The sequence below is a fragment of the Schistocerca gregaria genome, chromosome 1 (genome assembly GCF_023897955.1).
Source record: "Schistocerca gregaria isolate iqSchGreg1 chromosome 1, iqSchGreg1.2, whole genome shotgun sequence".
Taxonomy (NCBI): Eukaryota; Metazoa; Arthropoda; class Insecta; order Orthoptera; family Acrididae; genus Schistocerca; species Schistocerca gregaria.
This window is the reverse complement of record NC_064920.1, coordinates 262874631-262890318: the sequence shown is the minus strand read 5'-3', so window position 1 is coordinate 262890318 and position 15688 is coordinate 262874631. Positions and strand designations below refer to the sequence as shown.

The 15688-nt window shown below is 41.5% G+C and overlaps 1 protein-coding gene across 1 annotated transcript in view; it reads right to left on the bottom strand.

Moving 5' to 3' along the window:
* The window catches only part of LOC126339928 (WD repeat-containing protein 76-like), a 147777-nt gene that overhangs the window by 47630 nt on the left and 84459 nt on the right, over positions 1-15688 (bottom strand). The window contains exons 6-7 of the mRNA XM_050001673.1: positions 10856-10995; positions 8167-8330 (exon numbers count right to left, since the gene is read on the bottom strand). Of these exons, the coding sequence (XP_049857630.1) occupies positions 8167-8330; positions 10856-10995 (304 nt within the window). The remainder of the gene's footprint in view (positions 1-8166; positions 8331-10855; positions 10996-15688) is intronic.

Below are 15688 nucleotides of genomic sequence, written 5' to 3'. Positions count from 1 at the left end.
AAACAGAGAGATCAGCCAAATTATGAAATGAAAATGCATGTCACATGAAGACTGCTCCCCAATATAACTGACTGCTCTGTGCAGTTCAGGCAGGCCAGAAACTTTTTTTTCTGGTTAGCATCTAGCTGCTTGCAGTTACTGATAACATATCTAACAGTCACACTTCAAGTAGCAAGAAGGGGGAGAAGACGCTGCTCATACCAGACTTCAGCTCTACCCATCCATGAGCCCTCTGGCAACTGCGCTAACGAACCTAATGTTAACAGTTGTGCTGTCATGCTCATCGAAAGAAGTTTGTTGTTACGAATTACTGTGTAGTTTTTCATCTTAAAGCCTTTGACACATTTTGCTGTTGGCTTGTGCTTTTGTAAATGGTTGCTGTAGTATTATTCTACAGTAGTGTGCTGAAGTAAAGTTCTTCATTAATGTATCAGTTCTTACAGGTCAAGTTTACAAAAATTTAACTCAAAACTGAAATAATGAAAGATTCTGAGAATCCTAAAATATTCCAGGATTTTTTCTGGATTTCTCCTGGTTGAAAAAATTCCCAGGTTATTCTCAGATTTTCTAGTTGTCCCAGGGCACTCTCATCCTGGTTTACATGTAAAGAGAAACATTATTGTTTCTAAAAACCTCAATACTGCTATACTGTCCCTCCCCCCCCCCCCCCCCCAACCACACTGTTTGCGCCACTCCCAAATTTAATCATACAGGACTTGTTTAAGACCTTCTCTGTCCCTACAGTGGAAACACTTTTTTGGCACCAATCTTACCAATCAGACTAAACTGAATAGCAATATTGAACCGTGCCTAACTCAGTTCACTCCTCCATCCAACCATGATCATGATCCACTCACACTGCCCCTAAACCACCACCTGCCAACTTTCCATAATTTCTTAACCTCAAACCTTGCCTTAGTATCATTCCCCAAACCCCTCAACAGGCATACTAACCTTACATCCACAGAAAGAACTGCAGTCCATCACATCTAAAAACTGACCCTGACTTTGTAATCCTACCTGTGGACAAAGACTACCACTTTCTTTGAACTGCAAGGATTACCTGGCAGAAAGGACTCCACCAGCTGCCAGACTCTTCCACTTACAAACCTTGCTATGGGTGATTCCATTCCAGTAATCCAGCAGGTTCTCTAGTCACTACTCAAATCTTTACGCCCATCCCAGAACCTCTCCCCGGAGTTCATCTCTACTCAACCCTACCACTACCCGCACTCCTACCTTCTACATGCTTCCTAAAGTCCATAAACCTAACCATCCAGGATGCCTCATTGTGGCCGGTTACTGTGCCCCCACTGAGAGCATCTACATCTACATCCATACTCCGCAAGCCACCCAACAGTGTGTGGCGGAGGGCACTTTACCTGCCACTGTCATTACCTCCCTTTTCTAATTACCTCCCTTTTCTGTTCCAGTCGCGTATGGTTCGCAGGAAGAACGACTGTCTGAAAGCCTCAGTGCGCGCTCGAATCCTTTTAATTTTACATTCGTGATCTCCACGGGAGGTATAAGTAGGGGGAAGCAGTATATTCGATACCTCATCCAGAAACGCACCCTCTCGAAACCTGGCTAGCAAGCTACAACGCGATGCAGAGCACGTCTCTTGCAGAGAGTGCCACTCGAGTTTACTAAACATCTCCGTAACACTATCACGGTTACCAAATAACCCTGTGATGAAACGTGCCGCTCTTCTTTGGATCTTCTCTGTCTCCTCCGTCAACCCGATCTGGTACGTATCCCACACTGATGAGCAATACTCAAGTATAGGTCGAACAAGTGTTTTTTAAGCTACCTCCTTTGTTGATGGACTACATTTTCTAAGGACTCTCCCAATGAATCTCAACCTGATACCCGCCTTACCAACAATTAATTTTATATGATCAATCCATTTCAAATCTTTCCGCACGCATACTCCCAGATATTTAACAGAAGTAACTGCTACCAGTGTGTTCCGTTATCATATAATCATACAATAAAGGATCCTTCTTTCTATGTATTCGCAATAAATTATATTTGTCTATGTTAAGGGTCAGTTGCCACTCCCTACACCAAGTGCCTATCTGCTGCAGATCTTCCTGCATTTCGCTACAATTTTCTAATGCTGCAACTTCTCTGTATACTACAGCATCATCCACGAAAAGCCGCATGGAACATCCGACACTATCTACTAGGTTATATATATATATATATATATATATATATATATATATATATATATATATATATATATATATATATATATATATATATATATATAACCTAGTAGATAGTGGGGTATATATATATATATATAAAGCAATGGACCCATAACACTCCCCTGTGGCACGCCAGAGGTTACTTTAACGTCTGTAGACGTCTCTCCATTGATATCAACATGCTGTATTCTGTTTGCTAAAAACTCTTCAATCCAGCCACACAGCTGGTCTGATATTCCATAGGCTCTTATTTTGTTTATCAGGCGACAGTGCGGAACTGTATCGAACGCCTTCCGGAAGTCTAAGAAAATAGCATCTACCTGGGAGCCTGTATCTATTAATTTCTGGGTCTCATGAACAAATAAAGCGAGTTGGGTCTCACATGATCGCTGTTTCCGGAATCCGGAATCCATGTTGATTCCTACAGAGTAGATTCTGGGTTTCCAGAAACGACATGATACTGTAGCAAAAAATTCTACAACAGATCGACATCAGAGATATAGGTCTATAGTTTTGCGCATCTGCTCGATGACCCTTTTTGAAGACTGGAACTACCTGTGCTCTTTTCCAATCATTAGGAACCTTCCGTTCCTCTAGAGACTTGCGGTACACGGCTGTTAGAAGGGGGGGCAAGTTCTTTTGCGTACTCTGTGTAGAATCGAATTGGTATCCTGTCAGGTCCAGTGGACTTTCCTCTGTTGAGTGATTTCAGTTGCTTTTCTATTCCTTGGACACTTATTTCGATGTCAGCCATTTTTTCGTTTGTGCAAGGATTTAGAGAAGGAAATGCAGTGCAATCTTCCTCTGTGAAACAGCTTTGGAAAAATGTGTTTAGTATTTCAGCTTTACGTGTGTCATCCTCTGTTTGAATGCCATCATCATCCCGGAGTGTCTGGATATGCTGTTTCGAGCCACTTACTGATTTAACGGAAGACCAGAGCTTCCTAGGATTTTCTGTCAAGTCGGTACATAGAATTTTACTTTCGAATTCACTGAACGCTTCACGCATAGTCCTCCTTACGCTAACTTTGACATCGTTTGGCTTCTGTTTGTCTGAGAGGTTTTGGCTGCGTTTAAACTTGGAGTGAAGCTCTCTTTGCTTCAGCAGTAGTTTCCTAACTTTGTTGTTGAACTACGGTGGGTTTTTCTCGTCCCTCACAGTTTTACTCGGCACGTACCTGTCTAAAACGAATTTTACAATTGCCTTAAACTTTTTCCATAAACACTCAACATTGTCAGTGTCTGAACAGAAATTTTCGTTTTGATCTGTTACGTAGTCTGAAATCTGCCTTCTATTACTCTTGCTAAACAGATATACCTTCCTCCCTTTTTTTGAATTCCTATTAACTTCCATATTCAGGGATGCTGCAACCGCCTTATGATCACCGACTCCCTGTTCTGGACTTACAGAGTCGAAAAGTTAGAGTCTGTTATGAGTAGGTCCAAGTCGTTATCTCTACAAGTCGGTTCTCTGTTTAATTGCTCGAGGTAATTCTCGGATAGCGCACTCAGCATAATGTCACTCGATGCTCTGTCCCTACCACCCATCCTAAACATGTGAGTATCCCAGTCTATATCTGGTAAATTGAAATCTCCACCTAAGACTATAATATGCTGAGAAAATGTGTGTGAAATGTACTCCAAATTTTCTCGCAGCTGTTCTGCCACTAATGCTGCTGAGTCAGGAGGTCGGTAAAAGGAGCCAGTTATTAACCTAGCTCTGTTGTTGAGTGTAACCTCCACCCATCATATTTCGCAGGAACTATCCACTTCTACTTCACTACAGGATAATCTACTACTAACAGCGACAAACACGCCACCACCGGTTGCATGCAATCTATCCTTTCCATACACCGTCTGTGCCTCTTGAAGTTCCAGTACTTTACCAATGCAGCTTCGACAGTTTACAATTACAATACCAATTGCTGCTTGGTCCCCGCATGTCCTGCCTTTGCCCCGCACCCTTTGAAGCTGTTGCCCTTTCCGTACTTGCCCGAGGCCATCTAACCTAAAAAACCGCCCAGTCCACACCACACAGCCCTTGCTACCCGTGTAGCCACTTGCTGCGTGTAGTCGACTCCTGACTTATCCAGCGGAACCCGAAACCAATCACCCTATGGCGCAAGTCGAGGAATCTTGCAGCCCACACGGTTGCAGAACCGTCTCGGCCTCTGATTCAGACCCTCCACTCGGCTCTGTACCAAAGGTCTGCAATCAGTCCTGTCGACGATGCTGCAAATGGTGAGCTCTCCTTTCATCCCGCTAGCGAGACTGGCAGTCTTCACCAAATCAGATAGCCGCTGGAAGCCAGAGAGGATTTCCTCCAATCCATAGCGACACACATCATTGGTGCCGACATGAGCGACCACCTGCAGATGGGTGCACCCTGTACCCTTCATGGCAACCGGAAGGACCCTTTCCACATCTGGAATGACTCCCCCCGGTATGCACATGGAGATCACATTGGTTTTCTTCCCCTCTCTTGCTGCCATATCCCTAAGGAGCCCCATTACGCACCTGACATTGGAGCTCCCAACTACCAGTAAGCCCACCCTCTGCGACTGCCCGGATCTTGCAGACTGTGAGGGGCAACCTCTGGAACAGGACAAGCAGACATCTCCAGCCGAACATCAGTATCAGCCAGAGACAGAGCCTGAAACCGGTTCGTCAGACAAACTGGAGAGGCCTTCCGTTCAGCCCTCCGGAATGTCTTTCGCCCCCTGCCACACCTCGAGACGACCTATCACTCTACCACAGGTGAGGGATCAGCCTCAATGTGGGCAGTATCCCGGGTAGCCACAGTCTTAGTCCGATCGGGGGATGCGTGGGACGAGCTGGCCGTCCCCGACAAACCCCCATCCGGACCCCCCACAGTGATGCCCATTGGCAACAGCCTTAAGCTGTGTGACCGAAGCCAACACTGCCTGAAGCTGGGAACGAAGGGACGCCAACTCAGCCTGCATGCGAACACAGCAGTTGCAGTCCCTACCCATGCTAAAAACTGTTGTGCAAAGAACGTCTGAATTAATCAGCAGAGAGCACAAACAATTTGACACAAAATTTAAACGGTTATTAAAATACAAGAGTGCCTAGTAAATGCAGTAATGCTGCTACTTGCGCACTGCTGACACACTGCTTGGCGGCGGAAGGAGACTACGCGATTTTACACTATTCAGGTACTAAAAATGAAATGCTACAGCTCTCAAGTACTATAATATGCCTGAAATTTATGAATTAAACAATGGAAGTACCAAAAACACGCAAAGAAATTAAGAATTAAAATATGTAACAAATGAGTGAGCTAGGAGTATACGACTTGCTGCTGCAGCTGCTTATCCAACGGCAGCAGGGAGCACACACTGCTCTTTTAGACCAACACATTCACCTATTACCCGGTATCTACCCTCCTATACAAAAGATACCAACTATTTCCTCCAGACTCTCCACAGTTCCTGTTCCTTTACCACACGATGCTCTGCCCGTCACTACTGATGCCACCTCCCTGAACACAAACATTCCTAATGCTCATGGCCTTATCGCTATTGAAAACTACCTTTCCCAGTGCCCAATGGATTCTAAACCAACAACCTCCTTCCTAATCACGATGACCAACTATATGCCCACCCACAATTACTTCTCTTTTGAAGGCATTACCTACAAACAAATCTGGGGTACGGCTATGGGCACTCACATGGCATCATCCTATGCCAACCTATTCATGGGCCATCTAGAGGTATCCTTCCTAAAAACCCAGAATCCTAAACCCCTCACCTGGTTCAGATTCACTGATGACATCTTTGCTATCTGGATTGAATGTGAGTACACCCTAGCCCCACTACTTCAGAACCTCAACAACTTCTCACCTATTTGCTTCACCGGGTCCTACTGAACCCAACAAGCCACCTTCCTAGATGTTTACCTCCACCTCTAAGATGGCTACATCAGTACCTCTGCCCATATCAAACCTACCAACCACCAGCAATACCTCCATTTTGACAGCTGCCATCAGCTGGTACAAAGAGGTCCCTTCTGTACAGCCTAGCCACCTATGGTCGCCGCATCAGCAGTGACGAACAGCCCCCTCTAAATTTACCGAGGGTCTCACTGAAGCCTTCACTAACCGTAATTATCCTCCCAACCTAGTACAAAACCAAAACTCCTGTGCCTTACCTTTCCAGTCTCCCATCACCTATAAAAATCTCACTGCCCAGCCACAGAGGAGCATTCACCTCATAACTCAATACCAACCAGTGCTGGGGCAAATGAATTACATTCTCCGCAAGGGTTTTGATTGCCTCTCATCATGCCCTGAAATGAGAAATGTGCTGCCCACTATCCTTCCCACCCCTCCCACAGTGGTATTCTGATGTCCACTGAACCTAAACAATATACTTGGCCATCCTTACACAACCGCTACTAACAATCACTTACCTCATGGCTCATACCCCTATAATAGACCTAGATGCAAGACCTGTCCCATACATCCTTCCACCACCACCACCACCACCACCACCACCACCACCACCACCACCACCACCACCACCTACTCCAGTCTGGTCACTGACATCACCTATCCCATCAAAGGCAGGGCTACCAGTGAAACCAGTCATGTGGTCTACAAGCTAAGCTCCAACCACTGTGCTATATTCTATATAGGCATGGCAACCAACAAGCTGTCTGGCCGTATGAATGGCCACCAAAAAAACTGCGGCCAAGAAACAAGTGGACCAACCAATTGAACAAGCTGCCAAACATGATATCCATTTCAATGACTGCTTCACAGCCTGTGCCATATGGATCCTTCCCACTAACACCAGTTTTTCTGAATTGTGCAGGTGGGAACTTTCCCTGCAATGCATCCTACATTCCGTAACCCTCCTGGCCTCAACCTTGGTTAGTCACAGTCCTCACCCATCCAGCCCCTTCCCTGTTCCCATTCCACCACCAGACCCAGTCTATTTCTCTTTTTTTCCATTACTCCCCCCCCCCCCCCCCTCCACAGCTCTCCCCGCCCTCCGTCTAACCTGCAGCACTTCACTGTCCACCATCCCCACCATGCTATCCCTCCCTGTCCCTGCCACAGCCTCCTCCTCCCCACCCAGTCGCCACTCCCATCATGCACTGATGCTGCAGCTGCTCGCTGTGTGGTTTCAGTTGCCTGAGACGACAGTCATGTGTTAGTTGCATTTGCTTGTGTTTGTGAGCATGTGCACGCATATTGTTGACAAAGGTCTTAATTGCCGAAAGCTTTAATTGTGAGAGTATTTTTGTTGTGCCTGTCTCGGACTCAGCATCTACGCTATACTGTGAGTAGCAACTTTCTTCTCATAATATTGTTACTTTCCGTCCCGGATTTTCCATTGTTTGACTTACTTTTATTTTTCCGAAAGATATGAGCTTTTGGGAAAAAAAAAAAAAAAACAATGGAAACTGAACAAACTTTCTATTACTAACTTGCAATTTTTTTCCATCAGTACCAAAGGCACCCATGGACACCTTTAGAGGAACTTTTCAGTATTTCAACATCTCTCTGGCAGTATTCTCCATGAACACACCAGTGATGACTGAAATCTAACAAACAACAGAAAATGGAACTCTGAATGTCTTCTATGTCTCCTGGTGGATGAGTACTGGCAACTTGAGAGCACTGAATGGCTAGCTTATATCTTTGACTTAAATATATTTGTTTGTACATCTTACACTCCAAGCCAAAGGATTTCAGCCCTGAAGAGTGTGTTAATTGCTTTTTTTACAGAGAAATGACAATGTACTGTACTGAAATCTATCTTCTAATCCACAGGTAGATTTGACTGGACAGTGGTCCTTTCACATCAAATTAACCCATTTTTATAGAGTATTCTCACACATCCTAAACAAATACAACAACATAACAAAAATACTGTAATTTTCTGTCATCTATTATCCACCTCCAAATTTATGCATTGGCACTCACCTGAGTAAAAACTTCCTTGTTCAGATCTCCACATCTGACAGTTCCATCCAGACTGGTACTTATCAGCTTTTCTGAACCGAACACAGAAAAAGTCATGTGGCTTACGCTACGAGAATGTGGCTGGAATGAGATACTATCTTTCTTGGATTTAACGTCCCAGAATCCTAAAATATTAATAGATACATATGGATGATAAAATGATCAAGTGTAAATCGTAAGTGATACTATTTGCCACTCATTCATATTATAGAATATTTACGTAGGTGAGCAGATGCAGTAGTCTGCGTTATTAAAATTAATTTGAGAAGGAAATACAATTACATTCATGATAATGTAAAATTAACTCTAAATCACTAAATAGAAGTATGTTAATGAAAATTCCAAGTTATTTGAACGTTTTATACTCTGGGATGAAGTTAGGTCTCACTTGTACATGCCTGTTTTCATACACACAAGAGCTTTCTGCTTACTGCATAAAGGGTCTGCTTCTTAAAGACTGGAGGGGGGAAATATATATTTAGCAACCCTAAATAGTGAATCATAGAAGTTAATTACATGAATACTTTGGTTTTCATCGATATTGCAGGTTGCCTTTTGGCATAATTATCTCAAAGGTAAATTTTCAGGTGTTTCTAAAAACCAAGTAATGTTGCCCATGTATTAACTACTACAATGAGAACTTGGTTACCAAGAATAATCACGCCAATCATCTACACAACTTGCAACAGATCTTCTAAATACTAAAGCAGGTAGTATGAATTCCAACCTTCAAAAGTGCTTTTCTTGCAAGCTGAAGGAGAGTACTTCAGGAATGTTATCACATTGGCTGTGGTTACAGTCAAAGAGATCTTATCTGAATGTCCAGCTCCAACCAATAGCACTAAAGTTACAGTACAAATAATATCTATCGAAATTTCATCACTAACACCACAAACACAACTGCAGCATTTCACTTCACTGAGCACTATAAAGCCAAAGCTATAATAATCAAGTTCCCTCAATGTAGGCAGCCCTATAATCCATTGAAGCACATCCAACTTCAAGTGCCATGTCTCAATCATTTCACACGCCACGAAGGTGATGAATCGGAATATCCATCTGTACATTCTTCACCTTGTCTTACTCTTAAGTACTACTTCCAGGCAGTGAAAAAAAGAAACTAGCCTTACTGGGTCCACTTCTAACATCTTACAAATCACAATCTCCTTCAGTTAATTTTTGGGACTGATTCCTGATCAGCTCATGGCACAATAAGTACAATGTGCTATTTCCAGCTGAGTACATCATGTCACACTTGTATTCCCAAATAAATGAACCCATATCATCATTCTTTCAAATTCCAATCTAAGGTAACAGCCCTTTGTCCACAAGACACATTGGTGTTCCCTGGTCAAAGTAACTTGACAGAGAAAATAAATGCCTCTACTCACCAGCAATGAGCACTAGGACCAATAGATTGGTCAGCCATTGTTGAATCTACATCTTTGTTAGTCAGAACGAAGACAGTAGTTCTCATCATGGAAACTACCCAGGATATCTGGAACATCATCTATGCATAAACTCAAATTGTGAGCTTAAGTTTCAACTCATCTTCTTTAACTCTCCTCAGCTCTCCTCCATTAATCACCAAAAGTAGAGGTGAACACATGATCTAGACGTTCAAGGCACAAAAAGCTAAAGCACTACAAGAAAACATCAACCAAAAATGCAACCTTGCCATTTCTTCCCCGAGGAGGGTTAGTTACAAAAGCAGAGGTTAGACTACCTAGGCACCAAGAGTCTGGATCCAAATCGAACGTCATATCAAAATATGTTCAGAAGCCTAGATCGGAGCGCCACCACCAGGACACTACTGCCATTCACAGATGAGCCACCCCATCATATCATCATCAAACAGCAAAGTATGAGGAAAAAACATTAAATTCCCAAATACTCCAGTGGGCTAACAGTGTCGTGGTGCATTCCCACTATACTCACCATCCTGTGACTGAGCAATTTAAGTTTCTTTGTCCTCAATGGATTATGAAATATCATTATCCACAGAAATCAAGCTCACTACACGCTTTGAGTTTCTGGCACGTATTTTCTCCCAACTGCAAATGTAAACAAGCTATCTAAGCTCAAACAAAACTAGATGAATCATCCGTAGCACTTTAGTCTGCCAATGAACAACAATGTGCAACTATGTTCTGGGACTTTTTCACTTCGCATATTTTGCATTATCAGCTCTGTAGCTTACACAGAGGTAACTGAGTTCTATCTTCCTACTTCAAGATAGTTTTACGGGAAGTGACAAATTAATACAAGTATCTAACTGAAATGTTTTATTCACTGTTCTTTTATATGTAGCATGTCCACACTCAACCTGTAGTACTACACAATGCCTAGTTTACTTGGAACTTCCGCTGGAAAACGAAAAACTATCAGTTTTGAGAGGTTACGATAATACCAAGTGCATTTGCTAATCCAAAGTAGAGGTTTTTTCCCAATAGCACAAGATGAGATGTAATTTCTCAATGTATGCATTAAGAAAAACACAAGTCAGTTTTAAAAAATAATAATGTTGACTTGTGATGGTAATCTGCATTTACATCATCTCCAATGCTCAAGCTCTATATTACGATTCATATACCACAAAGTTCTTCAACATTAACATGGTTAACAATATGTGCCTAAGAGAACATCTTACCAATATTTCCATATTTGTCTCCAACAGCTACCAGAAGATTACTTTCAGACGGATGTACAGCTGCTGCTGTCACCCTCCCTTGTACTACTTTCTGTATTCTGCTTGGAGATAATTTCAGTTTCTGTACCCTCGATTTAAAACTGTCAGAAGATAAAAAAATTTGAATTTCATTATCAGAACATACAAGACAAAAATTTCTTTTTGAGTAAGTAAATATGTGAATAGCTACCACTTTTGTGACATTTATCTCATCTTTTCTATCACTGTGCCCACAAAATCAAATTTACAAGTAGTAACTCAAAAAGTTTTAACACTTCTGTTACTTGAAGATTGTATACAAAACAACTTCCTCAATTTTAGAAGATACAACATGTTCAATTCTGCACACCTAGGGATACTACACCAATGATAAATAAAAAACATGGCAAGGAAATAATAAATAGGCTCAAAACTTAATTTTATTGAAAATCTTATGGTCAGAGAATTCAGTAAGTTTACATATTATGCAAATTCAGTAAGCTGACATATTGTGCATATTTTCATTCAATGGTGTCTTACGAAATAAAGTTAAAGGGTAATTCAGCTTTAAGACAGAATGTCTTCATCACTCAAAAACGTACTCTAAAAATAATATGTCATGCTCATCCATGATCATGTTATGAATTATCCATTGCAGGTCAAAAGAAACATAATTACAATGCCAGAAAGAAAAAGACATTCGTTATTCCACATTAAGGTTGTCTTTCGGGCAAAGAGAGTGCACAACACTGCAACTAAGATTTTTAATAACTTACCAAGTGATACAAAATGTCTGACGGACAGTAAAGTAAAATTTGAAAAGGCTGAAAACATTTCTCCTTAATTCCTACTATTCTGCAGAAGAATGTGTAAAAAGTAGACTAAGTTCACAGCATAATGATTTATTGCGCAAACGATCCATGGAACATGCAACTAACCCTGCAACCAACAGTCCAATTTCATTTTACAGAAGAACTACTTACATTAGATCAATGTATCTTCCTTCCTAAGATTTTACACAGTTTTCAAATTATTTTGCAGAAGTTTTTCTCAAAAATCACTCCAGTGTTCCACTGCAGTTACACTAGCATATTTCGTAATAATGCTCTATGCTAACTTTCTTACTCTCAATATAGAAGATTTGTAAAAGGAAGAGCATAATTTAGGGAACAAACATATTTTGCCAGTCAGTGTACAGACACACAGCAATGGAAGAGCATTAATCAATAAAAGTAATTTACCAATAAATCGTCTTTGTTGGCTCAATGAGAAAACTTGTCATTGTCAATCCACGTGAAAAGCAGGCAATGTAAAGGTTACAAAAATATTTATTCGCATTTTGTGAAACACAGTGCCATTTTGCTTTAGTGAAACAATGGGAGACTAAGAAGTACACTCTACCATTATTTGTAACACATAGGTGGTACTTCAAGAACAGAATAACAGTAACCACTCGAGACTTTTAGAGTCCCGTTTAATGGAAATCCACATAAAACAGATGCCTACCTAAGAATGAACAGGGAAGTAATCACTAAGAAGTATGCTTGTTTCTTGGTGCTATGCCTGACAAGCAACAAAGTATCTAAAATGAAGTTCAATAAAATTTCAAATGTCACTGCAAAAACTTCGGACTTCCACTGAAACTTGAGTGGGCATCTCAAGGCAATACTCTCAGCTGTTGTCAGCTTTGGAGGAACTGCACAGGCTCACATTTTGAAATTAATATGTAAGTCTTGTATAGGATGCATGAAGAATGCTGCTGCAATTCAGAGGCACATACGACAGTAACAGCAAAACTCCATCCATTAATACTACCTGTCTATTCCATACATATAGATGGTCGATGACATCAAACATGAAATACGGTAAACAAGGGATGAGGAGAGTGTCAGTTCCTGCCAAACATACAGGAAAGTAACCGTACCATACATAAAGCTGACAAATGCACTTTGGAAAGTTCTTTCATGTGCAGCAACATGTATGCTACATATTTTTGTATTACAAAAGTATAAGTATGAATTCCACCAAAACGCAGCACGTTAGTTTCCGAACCATTGAAACTGAGGCTGCAAAGCACTTTTGTAAGCCAATCATAATTCATGCCACAAGATCTCAACAGCCAATTTCAGCAAATATTCAGAGCATAGTACACACGATATAACTAGTCAACAGCAACATCACCGTTAGGTAGCATAAACACACAAACAGGAAATGTTAGTGGTTTAATTTAATATACATAGTGTAGCTATAAGAAAAGCTAAGCTTTCACGTATGTTGTTGTGGTCTTCAGTCCTGAGACTCGTTTTATGCAGCTCTCCATACTACTCTATCCTGTGCAAGCTTCTTCATCTCCCAGTACCTACTGCAACCTACATCCTTCTGAATCTGCTTAGTGCAATCATCTCTTTGTCTCCCTCTACGATTTTTGCCCTCCACACTGCCCTCCAATACTAAATTGGTGATCCCTGGATGCCTCAGATCATATCCTACGAACAGATCCCTTCTTCTAGTCAAGTTATGCCACAAACTTCTTTTCTCCCCAATCCTATTCAATACCTCCTCATTAGTTATGTGATCTACCCACCTAATCTTCAGCATTCTACTGTAACACCACATTTCGAAAGCTTCTATTCTCTTCTGGTCTACACTATTTATCATCCACGTTTCACTTCCATACACAGCTACACTCCATCCAAATACTGTCAGAAACGATTTCCTAACACTTAATCCATACTCAATGTTAACAAATTTCTCTTCTTCAGAAACGCTTTCCTTGTCATTGACAGCCTACATTTTATATCCCCTCTACTTCGACCATCATCAGTTATTTTGCTCCCCAAATAGCAAAACTCCTTTACTACTTTAAGTGTCTCATTTCCTAATCTTATTCCCTCAGCATCACCCGACCTAATTAGACTACATTCCATTACCCACGTTTTGCTTTTGTTGATGTTCATCTTATATCCTCCTTCCAAGACACTGTCCTTTCCATTGAACTGCTCTTCCAGGTGCTTTGCTGTCTCCATTAATTCTAATTCCTACTTCAAATTTTTCTTTTGTTTCCTTTACTGCTTATTTAGAATACAGATTGAATAACATCGAGGATAGGCAACAAGCCTGTCTCACTCCCTTCCCAACCACTGCTTCCCTTTCATAACCCTCAACTCTTATAACTGCCATCTGGTTTCTGCTCAAATTGTAAATAGCCTTTCGCTCCTTGTATTTTACCCCTGCACCTTCAGAATTTGAAAGAGAGTATTCCAATCAACATTGTCAAAAGCTTTCGCCAAGTCTACAAATGCTAGAAATGCAGGTTTGCCTTTCCTTAATCTATCTTCTAAGATAAGTCTTAGGGTCAGTATTGCCTCACGTGTTCCAACATTTCTACGGAATCCAAACTGATCTTCCCGGAGGTCGGCTTCTACTAGTTCTTCCATTCGTCTGTAAAGAATTCGTGTTAGTATTTTGCAGCTGTGGCTTATTAAACTGATTGTTCGGTAATTTTCACATCTGTTAACACCTGCTTTCTTTGGGATTGGAGTCATTATATTATTCTTGAAGTCTGAGGATATTTCGCCTGTCTCATACATCTTGCTCACCAGGTGGTAGTGTTTTGTCAGGACTGGCTCTCCCAAGGCCGTCAGTAGTTCTAATGGAATGTTGTCTTCTCCGGCAGCCTTGTTTCGACTCAGGTCTTTCAGTGCTCTGTCAAACTCTTCACGCAGTATCATATCTCCCATTTCATCTTCATCTGCATCCTCTTCCATAATATTGTCCTCAAGACGTCGCCCTTGTATAGACCATCTATATGCTCCTTCCACCTTTCTGCTTTCCCTTCTTTGCTTAGAACTGGGTTTCCATCAGAGCTCCTGATATTCATGGAAGTGGTTCTCCTTTCTCAAAAGGTCTCTAATTTTCCTGCAGGCAGTATCCACCTTACCTCTAGTGAGATAAGCCTCTACATCCTTACATTTGTCATCTAGCCATCCCTGCTTAGCCATTTTGCACTTCTTGTCGATCTCATTTTTGAGACGTTTGTATTCCTTTTTGCCTGCTTCATTTACTGCATTTTTATATTTTCTCCTTTCATCAATTAAATTCAATATTTCTAACAAAGAGATAGAGGGGCTGGCCAGTACTTACCTCAACTCAGTACAGCCGATAGAAACACTAAAAACAACCGAAAATTTAAGTTCCTAGCTTTCGGAATAAATGTTCCTTCATCAGGGAGGAGAGAGGGGAAAGAAAGGGAAGAAGGGAAAGTGGATTTAGTTACTCACAACCCAGGTTATGAAGCAACAGGGAAAGGAAAACAGGGAAGGTAGCAAGGATGGAGGCATGGAATATCTTTGGCTTCCCTCTGACAACCATGCCTCCATCCTTGCTACCTTCCCTGTTTTCCTTTCCCTGTTGCTTCATAACCTGGGTTGTGAGTAACTAAATCCACTTTCCCTTCTTCCCTTTCTTTCCCCTCTCTCCTCCCTGATGAAGGAACATTTATTCCGAAAGCTAGGAACTTAAATTTTCGGTTGTTTTTTGTGTTTCTATCGGCTGTACTGAGCTGAGGTAAGTACTGGCCAGCCCCTCTATCTCTTTGTTAGTAATTGTTTCACATCTTTATATGAGATTTTCCATTAATTAGTTAAATTCAATATTTCTTCTGTTACCCAAGGATTTCTACTTGCCCTCATCTTTTTACCTACTTGATCCTCTGCTGCCTTCACTACTTCATCCCTCAAAGCTACCCATTCTTCTTCTACTGTATTTCTGGCCCCTATTCATGTCAATTGTTCCCTTATGCTCTCCATGAAACTC